Consider the following 23401-nt stretch of genomic DNA (forward strand, 5'->3'; position numbering starts at 1 on the left):
GTATTTCATCCATAAATGGTTTGTAAATTCCTTTTCGTTTTGTCAGTGATGTTTTTACTCCAGGGTCTGTTAATCATGTCACAGACTACCTGATTTCTCTGCTTACTCAACTCTGTGAATGAATCAGAGGTAATTTCATGTGGCTGTCCAAGTAGCTGCAGTAAAAATTTACATGTGTATAGGACATATTTGATTGATCTAATAATTGAAGTTAGCATAAAATTTGTTTTGCTTATCAAAGGGATGTCCAGTCTTCTGAAAATACTGACCATGGTTAGCAATTTCTTGAAGCACATAACAATGTATTTGAAATTATAAACTGGGTACCATCCAGTAGAGAGAAATTATGTCTGGGTTGCTACTAAGGTTTCAGAATAGAAACTTGAGTGAAATGTCCCTAGCATGTAACTAAAATACCAGAGGTGGCTGTAAGGATAACTGGGCTATTTGGTTTTGTTCTTACAGTGCAAAAAACCAAAAGGGGTTAAACCTCTCTGTATTGCTCCATTTAATTGTTCTATTTCAATGTAGCATATTCCATTTCAAAGCAGAGCTTTGGATATATGTGGGTCTGATTTTACATTGTTTATGAGACAAAATTTTGAAAGATTAGAAGGTTCCTGTCTAATTTTGAACTGATCATTAAACTTTAAAAATATTTCTTTTCCCGCTGGTGTGCCACAGGGGGCACATGCCTCCATACTATCATGCATCTAGGTGCTTAGTTTAGCATTTAAATCAACATGCCAAGAATTTACGCCTTCAAAGTTGTGTATTGTAAGAGATGGAGTCTTAAATGATCAACAGAATCACTCACCATCCATAAATGTGCTCATCTGTTAATGCACACTAATATATTCTCTGCAAAGGAGACAAACTGCAAAGAAAATAATCTCGTGCTCTATATTCAGAGGTGTTTTACAGTTTTCAGGACTTGGTGTAGGGAAGATCTCTATCCAATGAGTATTGTAACTCATGAGCCAAGAAAGTAATTTCTGATCTCTGTATGCCCTCTATATAGTTTCAACAGACAAATTCAACCCAGTGCAATTTACTTTGCAGTTTTTCTGAGCAGAAAATCATGAAGCATACCATGACTAGATATGAGTTAATCGACAACTAAGAATATTTACTTTTCCTCTGTAACTTTGATTAAAGGACCAAAGCATTTGTTCTACAGACTGATTCCAGTGCAACAAAAGATGGAATACATGCCACATGCTTAATTTAATCATGAAAATGTTTCTGTTAACTTCAGAGAGAATAGTTATGTGCTTAAAATCATGTACCTGTTCCAATGTATTGTTGTTTCAGAACTCGCATATGTAATACTTACCTTAGTTCCCTTTAAATTGCCAAACTGGTAAGAACACCAACTCTAACAGTTATCAGTATTAAGTTATTCATAGCACTCAGACATCTGCTCATGCTTCAGACTGCAGAACTTCTTAGCTCATACTAAAATAATAACACTAACAATTACAGCCTCATTGTTCTTTGACAGAAATCCTTTGAAAGGATGTCAGCAAGAACTCTTTTTATCTGAACAAAAACACAATGTGCAGGTCCCCTGCTCTTAACCCCAGAATGTTTAAGAATCTAGTCTTGTCCAATTGCAAAACTATTGACAAGTGAAAGATTTTTTTTTTCTTTGTAATGCTTTTTAAAGTAGCACAAACAATATTTGTCCATATAGTTGTCAGCACCCAAGTGTACAAATAAGCCTTAATTGACCTGACCATTAACTTTTTCCAACTCATCACTGCCACTATAGCTCTTCAGTATCAAACAGGCTCCAGTTGAAATCAATGGCAAGTCTTCCGGCTTTGCGAAACAAGAGGGGAAAGAAGAATACTGAAGAACTATTGGAAATAAAAGTGTCGATCCTAGAGTACATTCTATTTCCCATGCCTGAACAGCTGCTGTCTCCTGAAACCTTGGATTCATCCTATGGAGTGGTCTAAGGAAGTAGGAGCTAGAGGTACTTTACGATTTGCAGAAAGACCCTGAAGGGCAGTAACAGAAGTACAAGAGCAAAAAGAAAGATCAGGTAAGAAGGTAGAAAGCAGAAGGAAATGAGAAGACAGTTTGCAACCGAAGAATCTTCGGAACACACAGGGCACGTGAACATTCAGGTCATACTAATACTAATGAGTATGTTCCAAACTGTATCAGCTACTTCTTACTTGAAGCGTAACTTGAGAGTGCAGGCAATTCGTGCTCATGGCAGTGCATATGCCTGTATTTTCCTCCTCAGATGGTGAGAAAAGTGAACTCTACAGCAAGTGCTGCAGAGCTTAATTTTTTTTCCTTAGAAAGTATGTTTCTGTTTTATAACTGAAGCCTGGATGAGCCCAGACCATGCTTTGAAAGACACCTTAAGCCCTCTCTATTTGATTTATACATGTCCAACTTCAAACATAACTATGGATTTGCATAGATATGATCTCACATTCTCTATTAGAGAAATTCTGGTAGTCTAAAGAGACACAATGGCAGTGATCAATCGGAACAGGTTCATCCTATACAGACAAATGTTGTTTGTGCTGCTTTTAAAGGCATTGCGAAGCACAAAAAGAGCTTTCACTCATCAATAATACTGCAATTGGACGAGACTAGATTCTTCTTAAACATTCTGGGGTAAAGAGCAGGGGACCTGTACATTGTGTTTTTGTTCAGATAAAAAGAGTTCTTGCTGACAAAATTTTCAAAGGATTTCTGTCAAAGAACAATGAGGCTGTAATTGTTAGTGTTATTATTTTAGTATGAGCTAAGAAGTTCTGCAGTCTGAAATCTGGGCAGATGTATGAGTGCTACATTTGAAAAAGATGCCATTAAACATTTGTACCACTAATGTAGTATTAAACAATGAAGCATTATGCAACAATTAAACATTTAAAAAATTATTTTAATGGAAAAATGTTGATACTCTGATTTTGTCTGCACACGCAGCAAAATCAGATGGGGTTAAAAATTTTAAAATAGAATTGACATCAATTGTATGAGGAGAGAGTAATTCTTGTAAGGCAAAATGCTAATAGAAGAAATAAATAGTCTTTTCTTATAGGCTGTAGTCTTACAGATGTTCAAATGGCTATTTATATGTCACTGATAATCTTTACTGGGTGAAAAGATACAGAAAATCGTCTCATAGTTTTTGGAGAATTTTCACAGACTTTGTCTTCACATTTCTTTCATTGAAGTTTTATAGATGTCTTTTCCCCATGTCCTTCTTAATTGACTTCCTAGGCAGATGAAATTAAGTATATTTGGCCTTGGTAACTAAAGATGTATATGTAAGTCTGCCTGGTGTGAAGTTATGTTTTGGCCCTCTCCCGAGCACATGCCTTAATTCAATCATGCACTTTCTACTCTTTATTTTTTTATTCAGTTTGCAAACAAAATATGACAACAGCATTGTAGATGTCAGTGAGATCCCAGTTGGGAAATTCTCATTATTCTGAGCCTTCTTCCTACAGATTCCTGAACCGAATTTGTAGTGTTACCAACAATTAATAATTTGAATTGGGAAAGAAACAATTGCTGATGAGTTCTTCTTTCCCAGGAAGGTCAAATTTATTTCAGTTGGAGAAAAAAAAATAAATTACTTTGACCATGATAATTTTCTGTTTTCTACATTCTTAGGATGATTTATATAGATCATGATTTCACTTCCCTGTATTCTCTCTTTTGGAATGTGTAAAGAAAAACTCCAGCTCTAATTATCAATAAAGCTGTAACTGGAATGCTGGGATTTTGGAAAGTCATAATTCATCTTTCTTCTTCAGGATGATTTTCCTTACAAGTTCTGTAACATAAGGTCTTATTTCTTCAACAGGGGCAGTGGAGTCCCAGGCCTTTACTACTTTCCCATTGGGGTCCACCAGGTATTTCCAGAAGTTCCAGGTTGGTTCTTCTCCTGTAGATTCTACAGGGAGGGGAAAAAAAAAGAAAAAAAACATGTGGAAACTTAGAAAAGAAAACCATGTTATCCAATTCCTGACATTTGTTCATGTCAGTTTGATGATTACCTTCTCAGAGGAAGGAGTGTAAAATTAAGAGGGAGTTCAGACTGAATAAGATTAATTTTCTGACAGACAAGGAGCTTTAACTAGACAGAAGCCCTTGGAGACTAATGGAAACAGTCACCCTCCAGACAGACAGGACAAAGCAATATGATCGGTGTTAAAGTGTGCATGTGTGTGTGTGTGTGTGTGTGTGTGTGTGTCTGCTATACAGATAAATCTGAAACAGTTGAACATTGATAGGAAAATGGAATTTGGCATAACAATATAGCTGTACCAGGACTATTTGCTTGCTTATCCAGAATTTTTCCTCCACAAGCACCCAGTATCATGTGCTTCAGAAGAACGTTTCCAGAAATGCTACATGAAGAAATAACAAAGTAATTTGTTCCAGCAGGTTTCTTCCTAATCCTCATCTACTACAGTTATTCTTTCCATGACCACACACTCATTTTACATGAGTCACATTCTTATACTCTGGTATTCTGCTACATGACTAACAAAATTTTCAGGATTTTCAATTCGACCTGGAGCCTCATCCCACTAATACAACTACAGATGCTACAAACAAATCAGCACCTTTTCCTATTATTATACGTTGGGCAAAATCTCATAAAGACTCAGAAGATATTTCAAAGTCTCATAAGACACACCCAGACTTACACTGTTGACTATCTTGTCATTATGCTGTGTGAATATGCTGCCTCCAGCAGCCTCCCTTTGTGTGGACCAAGAGGGACTCAGAAGTTTTGCAAGTTCTGTGTGACAGGTCTGCAGTAACAACCCCACTGGGCAAACAGAAACGGAAGGATGTCAAGAGGATTTAAGGTAAGTTTGGCGAGCAGAAAGATCCATTGCAGACACCTGGGAGGAGGTGTGCTTGGGGTACCCCAAAATAACACTACCAACACTCCTTTAAATTCAGTGGTGTGTAGGAGAACACTGTGGTGCTGGAGAGAAGAAACAACAGAGTCCTTGCAGAATCCAGCTCAGGTGATACCATGTCATAAAATGGTATTTAGAGCATTTGTTCAGTGCATGAAATGTAGTGTCTTGATAAAGAAAGTAGTGCCTTGCTAGACAATATCCTGCCTTACAGTGTATTTTTTCAGCTGCACGCTAAGAACCAGCAAGATTTCTTCAGGTCTCAGTGCCAGCTATAATGCAGCTTAGAACTGGAGGAGCTGTACAGCACGGCTATTCCAGTGCTTGGCAAGGAATGAGGAACATCTCGTAGTGCCTGGTTTCCCTTCTTCATTGTTGAAGTAAATTATGTAGGTGCTTCGCTTACATTTATCTTAAAGCTCTTGAGACGAATCTTATAAATCCAACCTGCAGCAATTGTGTCACAGGAGAAGTACTTATGAGACTGCAAAGTGGAAAAATGAAGACTGGGTATTGTATGCACACAGGAGAATATTGCAAGACCTGTATTCCACACAGAGGTTTATTAGACTAGTGCTTACAGAGCATTTGTTACTCTGTAAGCATTGTACTGCCTTCATCCCTGGAGATAATTTTAGAAGGTTAGACAAATCTGTGAGGAGTGACACAGAGAGAAATCCTGCCTTGTGCCGGAGGATGGACTAGGTGACTTCTGAACTCCTTGAGCTTGACAATTCTGTGCGATGAGTCTGTGAACGGTCATAGATATCTTTTTTATGACAAATGGCATTCTGTGTCAGAGAAATGGAACACTGGGAAACAACCCTCCAGTGTTCCAGATTACTCACCAATTAAGTATTTGAAGGCAGGAATCGCGCCGGCTCCGCTGACCGTAATTTTGCTGAACATAGGAAAGGAGGCACCATAAGTCTTTCGCGCAAAACTCTCGATTTCTTTGTCGGTGTCTGGTTCTTGCTGCCCAAACTGATTGCACGGGAACGCCAGCACATTGAAGTGATACGGGCCGAAGTCTCTCTGTAACTGTTGTAAGGCCTTGTAGTGGCTATCTGTGTACCCACACTCACTTGCAACATTGACAACTAGTGACACCTGAAGAAAAAGAGAGATTAAAAAATGCACTGCAGATGTCAGTTTTCCAACAGGTAGGGTGGGATGCAGATTATTTTTAAAAAATTAGAATGTCTAGAGAACTGTGAACACTTATGTTTGAAATTACATTGAGTTCTGTTCACAATGGGAATATTTAGTATTCCTTTTATGTATTCCCATTCGGCAACCATGAAGTTAATTGATAAACTGCTAAGCAATCATAATTCTCAGTTTACAGAGAATCTATGTTGTTCTGTTCTGCCTTTTGGATAGTTTCTAAGCACATTTAAGAAATGACCATCCAGCTAAAGTATACCGAGTTCCATGGAAGAAACTTGCAAATTAATATATTTTGGTAGTTCATTTATCTGTAGTGAAGTATCTGTTCAGTGGCATCTTTCCTTATACAGAATGTAGATAATCTTATAAAGGAGAAGTTGATGTAATCTCCTTTGTGGTGTAGTGTGTCAACAGAATAAAATCAAAGTGACACCTGTATACTTGCATATGAAATATGATCTGGAGCCATCTAGCTAATTCCCAAAGCATCACATTCATTCACACGACATTTACAAGCTCTCCCTGAAGTTTTAAATTCAGTCTCCTAAAACATCCAAAGGTATGACATATAGTTACATATGTTTTTGAGAAACAACAGGTAATTTTATGATGTATTCCTTTTGCAGACTGTCAGCATTTCAAATAGAACTTTAATAGTGAACATAAAAAATAACTATTGGCAGTTTTGTTGTTTTTCAGATAATCTGTATTTGCCAAGCATAGTGACAACTGTAGTTTAGTGTCATTGAAGTATATTGTGACACTAAGTGTTGAAGTCACACGTAGTTCTTTTATAAAAAATTCTAGAGAGTTTTAAAAATATAGTTTAAGACTCAGCATTCTCATGATACAGAAGTATTCATATAACTTACCATATTCACATCTGTTGGTACTTTATCCCAGATCAGTAATGTAAGAATTTATCATTGGGAGTTTAGGGGAAATAAGGTTGTGTAGGTATTATGTTCATATTATAACAGATATGAAAGATGACTTGCCAATGAAAACAATCAAGCTTTTATAACTTTTATGCAATTTTGAAGTTAGGAGGGCTTGAAAGAATTCACTCAAAAAGAAACAACAATTTTAATTTTCAGCTGTTGAAAACCAGTGATTACTCAGCATGGTGGTAAAAGGCCCGAGAGCTCACACTGCAAATCCTGCAACCTTCCAAATGTTCTCTCACAAAACAGGAGGAAACTACACACAGCATTTCTGAGAATGGCAGAAACATTATGCTCTTCTTTCTTGCTCAGAAAAATGCCCCCTATTACTGAACTCCATAATTTAATAGTGCCAACCTCCTTAAAGTATAACTAACACATATAATTAAAAACTTGGAAGATCTACTGTAATTTCATAAGCAATGTTTAAAATTATTTTTAAAAAATCTTTACTAAGTTATCTTTCTAGAATTGGGCAACACAAGTGGTTAAATGTGGTGATTTTTTGTGGGAGTCTTTATTTATGATAAATAACAGTCACTCTCTGTTCTTATGAAGAGGCTGCACTTATTACAACTCTTAATGATTTAAATTAAGTTCAGTATGCCTCTTGACTGACTCTAAGCTCTAAGCATGCAGGTCAAGTACACCACCTAGTGTGCAGTGCAAACAATTCATCCTGGGTCTTACAAAAATAATTTAAGCTGAATTAGCCATTCTCTAATCTCTTAATACTACTCCTTCCTTCCCTTTGCTAAGAAAACCCATGCATTCTAGTAATGAACTAATGTATTTAACATTGCAAAAATAGTTTATAGTTTACTTAGTGTTTACAGCAGGGTACATCCTTGAGGAAAACAACCCTGGGGAGATTTATGAATCTGCTGTCAGCTTCAAGTCACTGTGGATCTTTTAGCAGAGACAGTAGATTCTCTTGGTTTTTAGACCTAGAGTTTCTTAACTGGCTTCATCTGACTGATGGAAGAACCAGCCACAAGTGTCAGATTACACCAACTCAGAATTGTTACCTTAATGGAAAAAAAATTGCAATACTTTCTGCGGTAATTAAGTGGCTATCCTCTGTATTTATACCCATTCAGTAATACTACATTCTCAAATTAGAGAGAGCTGTGATACAAAGTGCCTAGCATTACTTTCAATAGTAAAATAATACTTTACATTGTTACAATGCCTAATGCTTTTCTATTATTATAGTACCTTTGGTTCAAGATTTCCAAAGCGCTGCACTTACATTGCTTAATTACAGCTCAGCACACTGTACTTAGCTGTGTTGTAGGTGGGTAGGCAGGTACTGTTACATCTACATAGGTATAACCACAGTGGGGAACAGCTGACCCTTGGGAGTTCTGACTCCCAGATAGTTACTATTTTTGGTAAGAATACTGTCTCTTACAGCGTACCTGATAGAGATAATACAATATTGAATTAGGTAGATAGAATAGATTGAAAACTAATCTTATTTGGATCCTGTTGATTCTTTTCCGACCACACATCACTGCCCTTTATTTTTTATGTAGAAGGATCAACATCAGTGTGCTAGCCTGGAAGAAGTGTAAAATGATGGCCTTGTGCAACACAGTAGTACACACAGCTTTTTGATCTATTTAACTTCTGCCACTCTCTTTTTCAGTCACAATAGTCCTCGCTTTCTCTGCTTTCAGGCAGATGTAATAGCACACCTGATTTTGTAGCACTTATGCCAAGTTTTTAGCATTATGGCAATATAATTTCTTATGCCCCCATAAAAGGGGAGTACTCCCTCACATATTTTTGACACTTTCATTAAAGTGGAAGGTAGGTTATGTCTGTGCAAATTTATTTCGGGAAAAAAAAAATTGTTCCTTAATTTTTTTTCATTTTTGTTATTTCAGAATGTTTAGTACATTTCTTATTTACTGTATAATGGAGGGTACTTTTGATCTGTATCAGGATACACTTGAATGGAAAATGAACTATCAGTCTTACTTTTTTCTTTACTAAGAGAAATTATGTCAATCATCTGAATACCCAATAATTTATATCAATAATGAGTTATTGGAGAAAGTTTCTGCAGGTAATTCATTGCACTGATTGTACTTAGCATAGCTCATGTTTTTAGAAGAAGCAGGCTTTATATATATATATATATATATATATTTGTAAACTCTGGAAGCTTTGAATCTTTTCTAATTCCCAGTTACTTTCTTGACTACAAACTAAGTAGTTATTTAACTAAATTAGTTGAGTGACTGAATTGAAGAAAATCTGCCAGGAAGCTTAAGGCTGTTAAAAGCTGGTTTAGTAATTAGCAGACTATTGTTCCAGGGGCTAATGACTGACTCACTTTCTTTAAAATACCAGCAGCACGTACATAGTATTTGCTTTCTTTTAATAGCTTAAAAATACTATGATAAACTTACATCTTAACATTACTTATCTCAATGCAGATTTAAGTAGGTTTATTTTAAGAAATAAATGGGAGTTTTAATTAAGCTTTGCCTACCTTGATACTGAGTTCTAGCAACATGACAACAGAATGGGATGTGGTTTATTGCTAAAATTTCCTTCAAAATTGTGCACATACATTATCAAACAGCAGCTAGCCTGACCATTAATAGGCTCTCTGAATGCAAATCTTTTTGTTCCTTACAGAAGGTGGTCATCACTTTTTTTGGAGTAAACTATTTCATATGGCCTCGCAGAGATCAAGGAGCAACATTCACTGATGGTATCACCTTTTCCAAGGTACCCCATGAAACCAGTCACATCTTGAGGAAATTGGAGCCCCACCAGAGATACAGACACACCCCCCTAACCTGGCATGTTTATGAAATACCAGAGCAGGCTCTGCGGCTTGTTCCGGAGGGGATGAACACCCACAGCTCTCTGCAGGGTAATTTTGCAGAGTTTCCCTTTTATTCCTTTCCATGTGGATTCTGGCCCTGAGGTGGAGAAGCTACAAGTGATATTTGCTTATTCAGACAGATTTGCAGATGACCTGCAGACAAAATATGCCCCAGTAAAAAGATTTATTGACAGGCTTTGGAAGGAATACTTAAAAACAAACAAACAAACAAAAAACAAAACCCACAATGAAACAAAACGGTACATATTGCTTAATATTAAATAGGTTCCATGGTTTTTCCAATGTAGATATTTGAGTGTGCATTGGACCAGTTCTGCTCTACCTGAATTGTGAACGGGGGGGAGGAGGAGTTTGATCAGAAAAGATTCAGACCTCTCATTTGGTCCAAAACTATCAGAATCCCTTTCTACTGAGCTCAGGACAACATACATCTCCTCCCATGGGCCTTCTCTGGCTTGATGCCCTGGGCTAGTGAGCTCAGGCACCTCAGTAAGGTACCTGGACAGGGGGAAAAGGAAGGTGGAAACACAAAGCAGTAGAATAAGGGTGAAAACAAAAAGTGGTGCCTGCCTTTTTAGGCAGCAGATAAACTGTTGGACTGCCTGGCTGTATCACACAAGATGTGTTACTTGAGTGCTAAGAGGAGCAGTTGTGGGCTTTACGTTGATTTTAGCTTCTCTAAGCTGTGAACGTGGCTATAAGAGCTTATAGTATTATGCCCCCTGTGTGCTAACTTCCCTTTGCACTCTTCCACCACTACTGACAATCTTTCCCAGATGGTCAAACCACTGAAAATAAAAAATTTAAAACGTTATGTTCAAGGAAATAGTTCTTAAAATGGGAAGGAAGGCTCTGCCTTGAACTCCTTAATATGTAAATTAAATTTAAAAGACACCATAAAAAAATATATATGTCTATTATGCCCTTCTGCACATTGGTCTGGCACACTAAAAAGTGACAAAAGGGAGTAGCATGATGTTGCTACAATTTCACTCTACACTGATATTAATTATTTCATCATGTCTCTTGCTTTTTTACTAATTATGGTGAAATCTGTTAACTCCATTAGCCACTGATTTTTTTTTTTTTTTTTTCATGCAGAACATAACAATGGAATGGAATTTAGGCAAAAATAATTTACTAAAAGCCATGCAGTTACAAGACAGAAATAAGCTCCAAAAGTAAGTTACACAAAGGTACAAACTTCCTAAGCTTCAAATATATTATAGAGTACATTTGTGTATATATATACATTATATAATGTATAACAGCTGCTACCCAGGGCAGTTCATCCCGCTGAAGGCAAAGTAGTCTGTCCGTCCGTCCCTGCCACGTCTGCAGGCAGCAGCCCTCACAAGAGCAGAGGCGAGACCGCGAACGTTCTACTGAGCGCAAAAAGCTGCAGAACGGTCCCAAAGGCAGCATGCAGGAAGAAGAGCTGCGAACCCAAATCTAGGGGCACGCCGGCACCAAGTTAATGTACAATCTTGCCACCCCCACTCGGGTTTTTACAGACATGCGTGGACCGGCTGATTAGTGAGTCCGGGCCAGAGCTGCCCATCTCCGCGCAGACTTACCGAGCCCCTGTACTTCTCCAGGGAGACTAGTTTGCCCCTGATGTTTACAACTTTGAAAGTGTAAAAATCAGGCTCTTTCTGCTGCGTAGCAGAAAACGCTAAGAGCAGGAATGCAGCGATCGCAAGGAGCATGGCTAGAGGGATGAGGAAAACTTTGGGAAAGGCAGAGGAAGGCTGGTGCTCCACACTGCCCTCAGGATCTAGCATGCTGCACCGCCCTGCTGCGGAGCCACTTGTCATGATAGGAAAGCGCTGCCGCAAAGAAAGGACTGCTGCAAACCGAGCTTTTGCAACAGTCCTGCTCCTGCAAGGGCTTGGGAGCTGTGGCCATAGCAGGACGATGTATTTATGGAGAATTCAGATAGTCTACAATGGAGTATTTCGTAGTGGTAGTGGGGTATTAAGTAAGGCATTTATGGGTACAGGACGAATGAAAGTGCTAGTTGGCTCAAAACCAGTAGTACTGCATGTGGCTGTGGGACAGCAGTCAGATTTAGAGATCTGCTTTAACTATGCCCTAGGAAAATAAGGGATTCTTGTGATTTTTGATGGATTTGCAAGTGCCTTTTTTTAGTATACTAACTATAGCATCTAGAAACTACAGTGTAATGTCAAAGGATATCAGTGGCTTGGTTGCTAGTGGTTACTGGTGCAAGTGCTCTGAACAAGTCTCACAGTGTACGGTCAGAAAAAACAGAGTTACAAACACGCCGTGCACAGTATTGTGTGAAATGGAGCAACACAAGCTCGGCCTTCAGGAAACTCACCTTGCATGCACCTGGCTGGCGAGAAGTGAGTGGCCAGACCACTGGTCTTCACAGTGCGATCCAGGAGAAACCACATTACCAAAGGGTTTTTAAGCAAGAAAGACGCATTAAGCATCAGGAACTGAATTTGGTACCAAAGCTTTCAGATAAGCAGAGCCAAGCCACTTCTTCTGTGCACTGTTGGCATTCTTGGGTTGTCTGCACAAAAAAAATAGCCATTTGTACAATTTGCTGCTACACCTGCTGGAAGAAAAGGGTTTGTATATATAAAGTAACAGCAATAGAAAGCATTTGATGGTCATTGATTTCTTCTTGGACTGAGAAACTGGCCCTCCATGCCTATGATTCTGATAATTCTTGCCAAAGAAAAGCAAAACGTAGTGATTTACAGAAAACAATTAAGTAGCATATCTAAGGCATATTGGAAATCTATCTTTTGAAGAGCAATTTACATTTTATAATCTTACTTTATGCCTTTTTTTTTAGCTGAGTTTTGGTAGATCTTTGACATCGTGATTGTATTTTGTTAGGTAATTCAAGCATACTTGGCATTAATGTAAACAAAGAAGCTATGTATAATTATTTGGAAAAAATCTACTTTTTTAAAATTTCAGATTTTTCATATTTTTATGTCGGCTTGACATCCAGTATCAAGAAATAATGCAATCTGCTACAAAAATGTATAGATGGAAAATCATCTACCATGCTATCTATCTATGAAGAAGATACACTGTGCTAAGAATCCTAAGTTCTCATCTTCTCAGGTAAAATGTTGTCTTTCTGTTTACTTTCCTGGCTGCATTGTTGACCAAGAACCTTTCCCTTAGAAAGGTTTAGAGTTTCTTCAAACACAGCTGGAGACGGAGAATACATTTAAATAAATTTTTAAAACCCAGTAAATCCTAAAAATACTTTTAAAAAATCATTCCAACAATGAAAACCATTAAACTAAGCATTTTTGGTGAGAAAATTAAGAAGAAATTTACAAAACACTTTTACATTTTTTGAGGCATGATGCTATAGCAGTTTGGATATGGGACTTAAAATGTGGCATCATACTGCAACATGAGACAAGCAAGGTTTTGCTCTGGAAAAGGACTTTACAAAATCTGCTTCCTGCAGGTTTATAATTATTGTCTCTGATTCCTAGATTAGATTTAGTGGCTTTCAGAATTGTATTTTCTCCTACAAACTGAGCCCGGAATCTGAAAGTTTTTGATCACTGGCACTGAGTTGGGAATTCTTTAAATAATGGCCAGCTGGCAGTGTCACTCGGCATCCTCTTTTACTGCCATATTTCTACACTGCTCTCCACAATAAACCATTTTTTTAAGATCAGCAAAGGAGGAAGAATTGTTGCTGAATACACACAGAGATACACTATGTCAAAGGTGTTGGCTTTATAATGATTCAAGTTTTTAGAGCCAAACTGCAGAAAGATTTTATATGAAAGTCTGTCCAGTTATTTGAACTAAATCTGATATATTCCAATACATTTCAGCTTGCAGGAAAAACGCCAGTCAGGTTTGCAAACTGGTGTATGTTTGCTCACTAGCATGTTTAAATGTTGATCTAGGAGCACCTGAGCCAGTAGCAAATATAATTTAGTTACTTTTGCAATTTACTCTTTGGCCTACTAGACCTAATAAAAATCTTTCTCAAATAGGGCTGGACAAACCCCCACCCAGCTAACCTTGGCTGTCCCCAGCGGCACTGCAGCAGCCATTTCTGTCACTGCTGACCTGGGCTGTGCTGGCCCGTGTTCCTGAAGGTGGGAGCTCTGCCCTACCCTCAGCCACCCAGTCCTGGTTTTGTACAATGTTAAGTTCAAGTGAACCACAAAAAGACAATTAGTGCTAAGGATCGGGCTGATTTTGCAATATATTCAGAAGTATGTTTTGTCGACGTTTATGGAATCCAGCATTATAGATTTTGCAACTTTTGTTTATCTACATGGACTCACTGAGGTGGTGTTTCCAGCACTACTATTCACATTGTTTTTAATACTTTCCTTTGAGCCCCTTTAGCAGTTCAACATTAATCATTATGCTCCCTGTTTTCCTGAAAGGCCTCCTTAGCCTGGGCTAGGCAGTGCCAACACCATTTTGCTGCCAAGAAGGGGCAGTTCTGTCCCGGATCACTGCAAGATTTGCCTTGCACAAGCACTCGCCAGTTTCTTTAGGTCACCCTCCAGCCCTGCCAAGAGCCGGGCCCTGCTCCCCCGAGACCTGCCAGGCTGCCAGCAGACACGCTGGCCAAGATGCTGGCCCTGCCTGCTGCCGGGCCGGCTTCAGAGCCAAGGTCAGGGAGCCAGGAGCCATTCCCCCCGGTAGCCCTGTTTACCACGGGCCGCTTTGTGCGAAGCACAACGGGAGCAGAGCAAGGGGGGGAAGCCCCGAGGACGGAGCACACAAAGCCCGGCATAGGGCAGACCCACCCGGCTGGTCCTAACTCTGGGGCCTAGCGTGTGTGAGGAGAGCTCCGGGGTGAAAAATAGGGAAAAAAAGGAAAATATTAGGGTGGCTGTGGGGAGCATTAAGGAAAAAAAGGAGCTGCTTATTCGCACATCCCCACTTCCCGCTGTCGCACGGGGAGAGAGAAGCCCTGCTCGCTGGAGGAGATGGAAGGGGGTTTCTGAGGGGCAGGGGGGGTCTCTGAGGGACAGGGGGCTCTCAACTGCAGAGGGGCTCCCCCGCTGGCCGGGCCGGCCATGGCGTCCTCCGCGCGCCCGGCAGCACCGCCCGCCCTCGCAGCTCTCCCGCCCGCCCTCGCCCCACAATGCATCGGGCGGCGCGGCTGACATGGCGGCCGGGCCGGACTGAGCCGCTGGCGTCGGGGCCTCCAGCAGCTGGAGCCGGGCATGGCGGGGGCACAGCCCCGGCACCCCTAGCGCCGCAGCCAGGTACCGGGCTCCAGGGGCCGGGGGGCCCCGCCCAGCTCGGTGGGCCTCCCCCGAGGGGAGGGGGTGGCTGGGCGCGCTCTGCTGTCTCTCCCCGAGCGGGGCGGGGGAAGGCGGGCCCGGGGGGGGACGGGGGGGTTGTGTCCTCGCCCGCGCCCCCCGCCTCGGTCCGCGGCGCCCCAGCTCCGCCCTGCCCCGGCCCTTCTGCCCTGCCCCGCCTCGGCGGCCCATCGCGGCCTCCCGCGGCCGGGCAGGGTGGCGGCGCCGGGGCTGCCCCGCGCACCCGGCCGGGGGTTCCGGTCATCGCCCGGGGGGCAGGGGGACACCCCCAAGGTCAGCGGAGAAACGGAGCGGCCCCACGGCCGCATCCCGGCGGGCGGCCCGTCCCGAGCGCAGCGCCCGAGGGCTCTGCGGGGCCGATTCTCCTGCCCGGTGGAATTAAATAACGGCGGGGGGTAGCCCCATTGCAGGTGGTGAAGCACAGGGGAAATGCCCCCTGTCCTGGGCCGGCCCCGGGAGCGGTGCCTCCCTCAGCCGTTTCTTGCCAAAGAGGTTCTGCTTTCTGTGGGTTACAATGTGCCTGAAATGCCACACAGGCATCCCTTCGTCTATGTGCTTGTGCTCTTTTGTTGGTTTATCTTGTATACAAATACAGCTGAACGACTTTTCTGCTTTTGCAATATGTTGCAATTTGCCAGTTGGCTGAATGTGTCGTATTACCTGAGGCCTTCTGGCTTTTAAGGTTGTTGCTGGGTATAATAAAGGAGGATGAGCTTGGAACATGGAGAGGAACAATGTAATCAGGTTTAGGTTAAGGTAGGAATTAGTACATTAAAAAGATGGTTGTATCGAAGTATGGATCTAGCAATTTTTTTATATTCATGCTGCTTCCATGTTGCTTGGCTTCCTGTCCTGGATTCAAGACTCATTGCATTTGCTTGAAAATAGGGGATACATGTTATTTCTGATTTTATTTGACTTGTGCTCCTGGTTTCAGTAGGTACTTTTTGGATAGTCTGACCCCAGATAGATATGACATAATTATTTTCATGACAGGTAAACCATCCATGGAAGTAAGACTTTATTACAGTATATGGCAGAAGATGCTATATTAGGAGTGAGAGTTCTCCTTTACAAACATCAGTTTTGCAATGAGCTTTTAAAATAATTTTTCTTCCTAACTTTAGTGAAAATACCTTAATAAAATTAATTTTGGGGTGGAATTACTGTTTCCCAGAACATATGTGTTGGGATATGCTCCCAGAAGGTACATACAGGGGGATCAGAAAGTCACTTCTGTGTTCTGTTCTTGCACAGAAGACAGCCAGGCCTTTTCTCTCGTACCTCGCCTGGTAGAGGGAAAGAAACCACCAGATGCTGTGGGACACATGCCTGGTGTGGGAATTTACCTGGTTCTTCCTCTGAAGGGGAGAAGAGAGATGGGGGAGCAGGGTTTCCCTGTGTCCTGCTTCAAAGCCAGATATCCCTGGCAAGCTCCTCTTAAATGTCTTGTCAGACTAATGGTTTTGGATTGTGTATTTGTGTTGATAGCATAAAGCAGTTCGAAATTTTGCCCAGCCTGTTTTCTAGTCGCAATGCTTGCTTTTGAAATTTTACAAATTGTTTCTACTAAATTAACTTTATTTTTGTTACTGTCTCAATGAAACAATGTAACACGCATACTGACTTGTACCCAGAACTCTCGGAAAGAAGAATCACTTTAGCTTAGTGGATTCATTTGCAGAATGGAAGCAATCCAGGGGAAGTCAACGTTTCTGGTGCTTCTGACTCATTAAGACTATATTGTATATTGTTCGATAAATTGTTTAATTACACATAAATGGTAGTAAGTCTTTTAACTTGGAAGTACTAAAAGCTTATTACCTAAATTTAGTAACAATGCATGTGAGTCTCATTTTTTCTTTTTTCTTTTTTGTTTTTTCTTTTTTCTTTTTTTTAACCAGAGGTGGATGCACACATTTATGTACTAATACTGTATCCCTGGTTCATAATTTTTGGTTCTAATGTTCTAGCAAATCTTTGGGTAAAGGCAATTTGTCCTGTGTTCTTAGATTATTTTTTTTTTTTCCTGTTGATGTATGAAATAGTATTTCTAGCAAGAAGTAACTTTCAGATTTTAGTTTTTGGTGTCAGCTAAGCGTGATTTGGGAGTCTGGAATCAGTTTTGTGTTACAAACTGTTGTGACTCGGTCTGTATACCAACTGTATGGATATATTTTTGAAAACTTTTCTAAAGTAGTGGTTTTCAGCATATTACTTTCAGTAGTGAAAATGCTGGATCCTGGTAGAGCAGATGTGAGAATGCTGGTAGAAGATCCATTTTCTTTAGCTGTAGTTTGTGAACCAGTTTGCGACTGGTATGAAGTAGTTAAAGGTTGCCCGTTCCTCAAGGTTTAAATTTGAGTGAAGGGATCACTATTGCTCAAATACAAGATCCAGATAAACTTGTACACCACAGGTACATACTGCTGTATTTTTATGTAGTGCAAACACCAAGTGTAAATGAAGGTTTAAGAATAAGATGGATAAATTGAGTTTAAATGTGTAGCTGCTGTTTAAACCAGTTTTGTGATCCGTTTAGGCCTCTGGAACCTGGTTTAGCCTCTGAGAAGCCTTAAACCTAATCAGTGCTGTACTGTTTTTTTCCAGCCTCCTGTCCTGTATTGGTACAAATATTGTATTTGTTTGTTTTTAAAGTTAGAGCTACCTTGGATCAGTTCCCTGATCTGGTTACAGCGTGTATCTTGCAGCATACAGCGACACTCCAGGCAGGTGGTTCCCCTCTTCTGGCTTCAGTGCTCACTTCAGTTGATTGTGAAATGTTTAAAGGACCATTACAGTAAAACCTAGGGTCAGAACCAACAGGTACTAAAGCACTAGGAATCTTTACATGAAATACAGAGTTAAGGGAGGGTGTTGTAACTTCTTTACACAGCTGGTGTGACTGAGAGAGGGTGGCTTTCCTGAGTTTGGCACGGGGCTCATCGGCAGTGACAGGTTCAGAAAGCGGTAGTTCTTGGCGTTTGGTGATGTGCCTCTCTCTTACCTTCCCAGTGAGTCATACCGTGTTGTAGGAGAGACAGCGGGTGTCAGTGCAAAGAGAGAACAGTCTATAACAAGCACATCTTGTATGGATCTCTCCTATCCAGTGTCTTCTCCTAATTTCTTAATTTAATTGTAAGATATTTGCACCTGTTTATGTTACTATGTTTTGCATCAAGCAAAGCCTTTCCTGTTACTTCGGTCATTCAGTAGTACTTTTGTCCTTTATAATCTTGTTACAGTTATATAGGTGTTTATCTAATGATCAGCCCTTAGTTTTCAGTCTACCACGTTGTAAATACAACATCAGAGCTTCCTAGTGAGTTACAAGTCTTCCCTAAGCCCGGAATGCTAGTTTCATTTGCATCCCTGGTTTGTGTGTTAAATTTTGTGTGTGCTTCCTTCTAGATAGAGTTCAGTAGTATTACATTTACTAGCCTAAATTCTATAGCCTGGAGAAACAGGAAGATATGAAATGCTGTATAGCACTTATATGTCTGTTACTAAGAATACCAAAGGGTTTATTGCTGGAGGAGCCTGAGGCGCTTTAGTTACCAGTAATCTCTGATAGTTTTAGTTAGTTTGGAAAAACATCAAAGATTGAGGATAGCTTGTACTAAGTTATGTCTAGTTCATCATAAAACAAACGTAAACATGTGATAACTTTTTTTAAAAACTATTGGCATAGAACATGGGAGAAGCTTGAATGGTTTGTAGAAGTCCTCAGACCAAAAAAAAGGGCCTAAGGCTGTAAACGGTCCAGGAAAGAGCCGCCCCTCCAGCACATTTGGGATGGCTGGAGACATTACCTGTGCTGCAATCTGAGCAGAGCACAGTGGACAACCTTTTGTCATGTCTCCGTCTGTAACCTTTGTTTGCTGAATTTCCGTTCATTTTTGCTGAGGAAGTTCAGCTGGGCTATATTGGTAATCAGGCCGGGGGGTTAATCACCTCACGTACTACTGGAAGGCTGGCTGGGGAGATTGGAGCTTACGGGACAATCATAATGGCACAGATAAGAGCAGATAAAATAGAGGTCTCCCTATCTCAAAGGAGGAGTGTTTTATAGAAAGAGGACAATAACAATTATGTTTGTAGTACTTTCGCCGTTTATATTTAATCTAGTACTCCCTGGGGAAATGAAACTCGTGAGACTGTTGTCTTTGCCTTTAGTTGCGCTACTACACACTTGTTACTTTTGGACATTTCACCTAGTTGGTATCAAATTTTAGAACATATTTGCAATAATGTCAAAAGATGCTTGAGTTTCTTTATGTTTTCTGGAAAAATCATGCCTCGGTAGAGGAGAGCTCTCTGCTGAGGGGATGCAGGAGGAAGTTATGTTTCCTCTTAGGGAGTAGCTGAGAATGTTGTGTAAGTTCCTCCAGCATGTCTCCCGTGCTTGCCCCATGGGCTGTGATCGATAGTGTGACAGAGGAGCACAAAATGAATGTATAGGAAACCAGGTATAATCAGTTCTGCTGCTAATTAAATGATTACAAAAGAAATGCTTTGCAAAAGAGCAACTCAGAATGCCCACAGTTTAACTTGAGCTTCATCTTTGTCAAGGCCCTGTTATGGCAAGGTCTGACCCAAAATGTATGTGTTTGAAGGACTTGGATACAATTGAGCAACTTGAGAAGAACAAGTGGAAGGGCAAATGAGTAGAAATATCTTCTTGAAAGTGTTGGTTTTTTTTAAATTCTTATTTGGAGGTAAGCATTACCCTGGGTTTTTGCAATTCAAATGCAGGATTTTCTAATACTAGTCTGAGAGAAGAAGGAAACAAAAGAAACTGGCAGAAATGAAAGTGAAACAATCTCATTCCTTCCTCTCGAGTCTAAAATGAATTCTACAGTAGTGAAGTCAAAGCTGATTTTAAACATTTTTAATTTGATTGTTGTAGGTGTCTATAAGTTTTATGATTTTCTGGAGTTTGAGGTCAGATGGTGCCTTCTCTGACCTCATGCTGTTGTATTTCAGCCAGATTAGTTTTCTTCCAAGAGCCAAGAGTTGAGGTAGATTTCAGAGGAGTGACTGGCACTTTACATTCAGAAAGCAGGGGAAACTGAATCACTTGTAACACCAGTGTACTGAATACAAGAAATATTTCAACAGGTTAATCAATCACACCCTACTTTGCAGATACAGGTGAAATAACTCAGTTTGTGCTGCTGGCCTGCCTTGGAGAAAATTCTTCTTTGATTCTAGGTCTGGCGATTTGGTATAAGCCTGTGAATAAGCTGTGCCATCCAGGTCTCTAACAAGGTGCCACCTCAGCACTGATTCACTCCGCTCTGGTGTTTTGTTTTCAACCATGTTATTCTTTTTGGAGGCACTCCTTCCCCTCCTCCCATTCCTTTCTCTCCCCTCTCTCATATATAAATGGCCAATATCTGACAGGAGGAAGGATCTTTTTGAGAGTGTCTTGGGTTTAGTAGTGGTCTCTTTTTTTTGTTTTTCATGTGAAGTTTCATTAGTTCGTTTACTTTCCAGTTCTTTGTGAGATGGTAACGTGTTTACTGTTGAGTATGTTACAGCAGTTTAGATTATTATATTGTGTTTCCTAAGTAATTTTGGTATTAAAGAGCAAAAGGAAAAAAAAATCCTGAAGTACAACAATATTACCATTGCACTTGCATTTCAGATTCTGAATTTCATTGTGGAACTTTTTTTTTTGTACACAATATTCTAGTCTTATGAAATTTTGTGACCTATCTTTATTAATATTTCTCAGGAATAAAGAATGTATCGGGGCTTTTTAACCTTATCTACTCGCATATGGTTATACTCACTCTCTTACTATGTAATGTGATCACAATACTCAATTTATTAGCTGGGTTATAGTTTTTACTAGCAGGTTTTTTTTCCTGTCACATTTGTACATTTGATTAAAGCTTATATATTCTCCTTGAGTACATAACTGCATTTTATTGAATAGATGAGATCAAATACTTTGAGCCTACAGTAGAATTTTGTGGATTTTTTTTTAAGACTTGCAAAATATGAGTCTAACAATTTGACACCTACAAAAAGCAAAACAAAATGAAGCCCTGCTTTTCCTCCAATGCCAGAGTTTCATGGTAGCTTTAAGCTGGAAGTGGTGCCAAGAGACGTTGTCCCCACCCGACTAGTTGTTTGCAATTACCAGCTCCTGCTCCTCCTCCTCCTCCCTTGTGCCAGTTTTATGTTCAGCCGATTGGGTTTCTGGGTTTGTTCACTGCAGAACTGCACAAGGGAGGGAGCAGCCCGAGGAGTGCGAGTAAGTACTTGGGGTTGGAGAGGGGGTGTTACTGCTCCTCTTGGAGTCGATGCCAACCTACGGGAAGGTGGCAGTGCGGCCTTGGCGGGTTCCTGTCCGGAGCTGAAGGGTGATGTGAATGTCAGACATGAACTAGAAATGAAAATGAAACTGATGTGTGTGGGGGGGGTTGTTGGTTGGTCTTTTTTTTCCCCTCTTCAGGTTGGGCAACTAAAACATAAGGAATAGTTTACAATTTAAAAAAAATCCCACTGCTTTTTTAGTAACATAAGAAAACTTCACGGTAGAGTACAGTTTAAAGATAGCAACATCCCTAAGTAGAAAGATAGCAACATTCCTAAGTAGCTGTAACACCTCCCCAGTGCTCTATACTGGTTGTCAGAGACAAGAAGAATGTAGCCAACCTGGGGGACCTCGGGCTGTTGTTAACACCCTGCAGCTGGAGCAGCGGGTTCAGGTGGGCAGTGGTTCCACCAACCTTGAAAGAGCTGTGGTGGGCAAGACTGACTGTACGCCAAATGCAGATGCTGTTTAATCTTTTTGATTTTTGGTCTTTGACTTTTAGTCTAGAAGTAAAAGCCAGCTGTAATCAGTGTGTAATAGAAAGTAATTGTAATATTAACTAAATGTATTTGTGAGATGAATTACTTAGCTGTTGGAATGAATTTAGTAATACAGATTTTTTTTCTTTTCTATTTTACTGAAGACTTTGATGTTGACATTAACTTCAAGAAAATTCTTGTGTGTTTTTTGTTTGTTTTCATTTTTGAAAGGTAATATGTATTTTCAATTATGTCAATATAGGATTAAGATAACAATTTTTAGCATGTGCTTTGTGTCCTGAAGTATTTTCTAATTCATGTCCCTTTAAAGTGACAGAGTAACTACAACATATAGCCTGAAAAAAAATTGTCTTTTATAGAGACAACATTCAGAAAGTTGTTTCAGTTGTTTTTTTTTTTTTTAACCAGACATTTTAATCTGATCCTTCCTTCTGGTTCTAAAGTACAGAAGTACATTGTGATACTTCTAGTAGTTGTAATTGATTGATTTTTATTCCTTTTCTTCACTAAATGATAAGCTACTTATTTTGATGGGTTCTCTAAAACCTGGAAATTTCACTGGATTATGCTTTTACCTACCTAATATGTATGTGGACAGGAGAAAAACTGTATTTCCAAACTCCATATCTTGCTATAGTTTTATAAAATTTATTTTCTCCTATGTCTAATATTTCATGCTCATAATTTTTATTGCTATCTGAAGGTTATTTAAAAAATAAGTAAATCCAAGTTCTTGTTACAGATATCCCTTTTATTTTCTATATTTGTAAGAGCAATTCCTTACAAACAGATCCACTGATTCATGCTCAGCTTCCCATTGGAAAAACAATCTTTGAGTTGTCTCCAACATGAAGCTCAGATGATATACCACTTAAAGAATGGAGGTTTAGATAAATAAAATTAATCTGCAGCTAAGCAGATAATTTTCCAGTTGTGCCTTTTTTTTTGGCTAAGCAAAATCTTATTTCATTGGTGACAGTTCTATGAAAATTGTGTCAGAAATATGCTTAAGTATCTGTGGATACAGGTGATAGGTCAGGTTTGTTATTAATACTTTGAGCTGTATCTCTAAATACTTTAAAAAAATCAGTTAATAGTAAAGTGGAGCTTGCTTGCTGGAAACTGAATTAGATTTCTGTAGTTGCTAATTTGAGTGGTATGCTTATTGAGTGGTATTTTTTAGATGCGTGTGTTGGGTTTTTTTTTTTCCCAGTGTAGTTGCAGACATCTCGGTTCTTGTTTTTTTTCAGAAAGCCAAAAATAGGAAGGAAAGAAAAAAAGCAAGCTGTTGACAGGTTTATCACTGAGTGTTTTTTACCATGCTCTGCCATTTTTTTTTGTCTCTTTGTATCCCCTTCTCTCTTAAATAGAAGTCAAGAT

At 39.8% G+C, this 23401-nt stretch overlaps 2 protein-coding genes across 7 annotated transcripts in view; one reads left to right on the plus strand and one right to left on the minus strand.

Moving 5' to 3' along the window:
- Window positions 1-1108: 1108 nt before the first annotated feature.
- Window positions 1109-11715, minus strand: GPX7 (glutathione peroxidase 7). 3 transcript variants are annotated; one of them, XM_065842810.2, is made up of 3 exons: window positions 11468-11707; window positions 5759-6020; window positions 1109-3928 (listed from the first exon to the last, which is right to left on the minus strand). In XM_065842810.2, the coding sequence occupies exons 1-3, from the start codon at window positions 11705-11707 to the stop codon at window positions 3765-3767; spliced, it is 666 nt and encodes a 221-aa protein (XP_065698882.2). In that variant the 3' UTR covers window positions 1109-3764. The 3 variants fall into 3 exon arrangements, with proteins under 3 accessions (XP_065698882.2, XP_071666332.1, XP_065698883.2); XM_071810231.1 differs by lacking the exon at window positions 11468-11707 and adding an exon at window positions 11169-11445; XM_065842811.2 differs by lacking the exon at window positions 1109-3928 and adding an exon at window positions 5521-5659 and having other exon boundaries at window positions 11468-11715.
- Window positions 11716-15012: 3297 nt separating this feature from the next.
- The window catches only part of TUT4 (terminal uridylyl transferase 4), a 50929-nt gene continuing 42540 nt past the window's right edge, over window positions 15013-23401 (plus strand). For all 4 annotated transcript variants that reach the window (XM_065841655.2, XM_065841657.2, XM_071810232.1 and 1 more), the window contains exon 1: window positions 15013-15136. The gene's annotated coding sequence lies outside the window, so the exon portion shown is untranslated. The remainder of the gene's footprint in view (window positions 15137-23401) is intronic.

The sequence above is a fragment of the Patagioenas fasciata genome, chromosome 6 (assembly GCF_037038585.1).
Source record: "Patagioenas fasciata isolate bPatFas1 chromosome 6, bPatFas1.hap1, whole genome shotgun sequence".
Lineage (NCBI taxonomy): Eukaryota > Metazoa > Chordata > Aves > Columbiformes > Columbidae > Patagioenas > Patagioenas fasciata.

Bases quoted from the DNA above. Each gene is read 5' to 3' on its own strand.
- GPX7 (XM_065842810.2), bottom strand. From the start codon at position 11,707: ATGACAAGTGGCTCCGCAGCAGGGCGGTGCAGCATGCTAGATCCTGAG. The intron at 6,021-11,467 runs GTAAGTCTGCGC...CTTTTTCTTCAG, and splicing joins TGGAGAAGTACAGGGGCTCG to GTGTCACTAGTTGTCAATGT. The intron at 3,929-5,758 runs GTGAGTAATCTG...CCCTCCCTGTAG, and splicing joins TGCCTTCAAATACTTAATTG to AATCTACAGGAGAAGAACCA.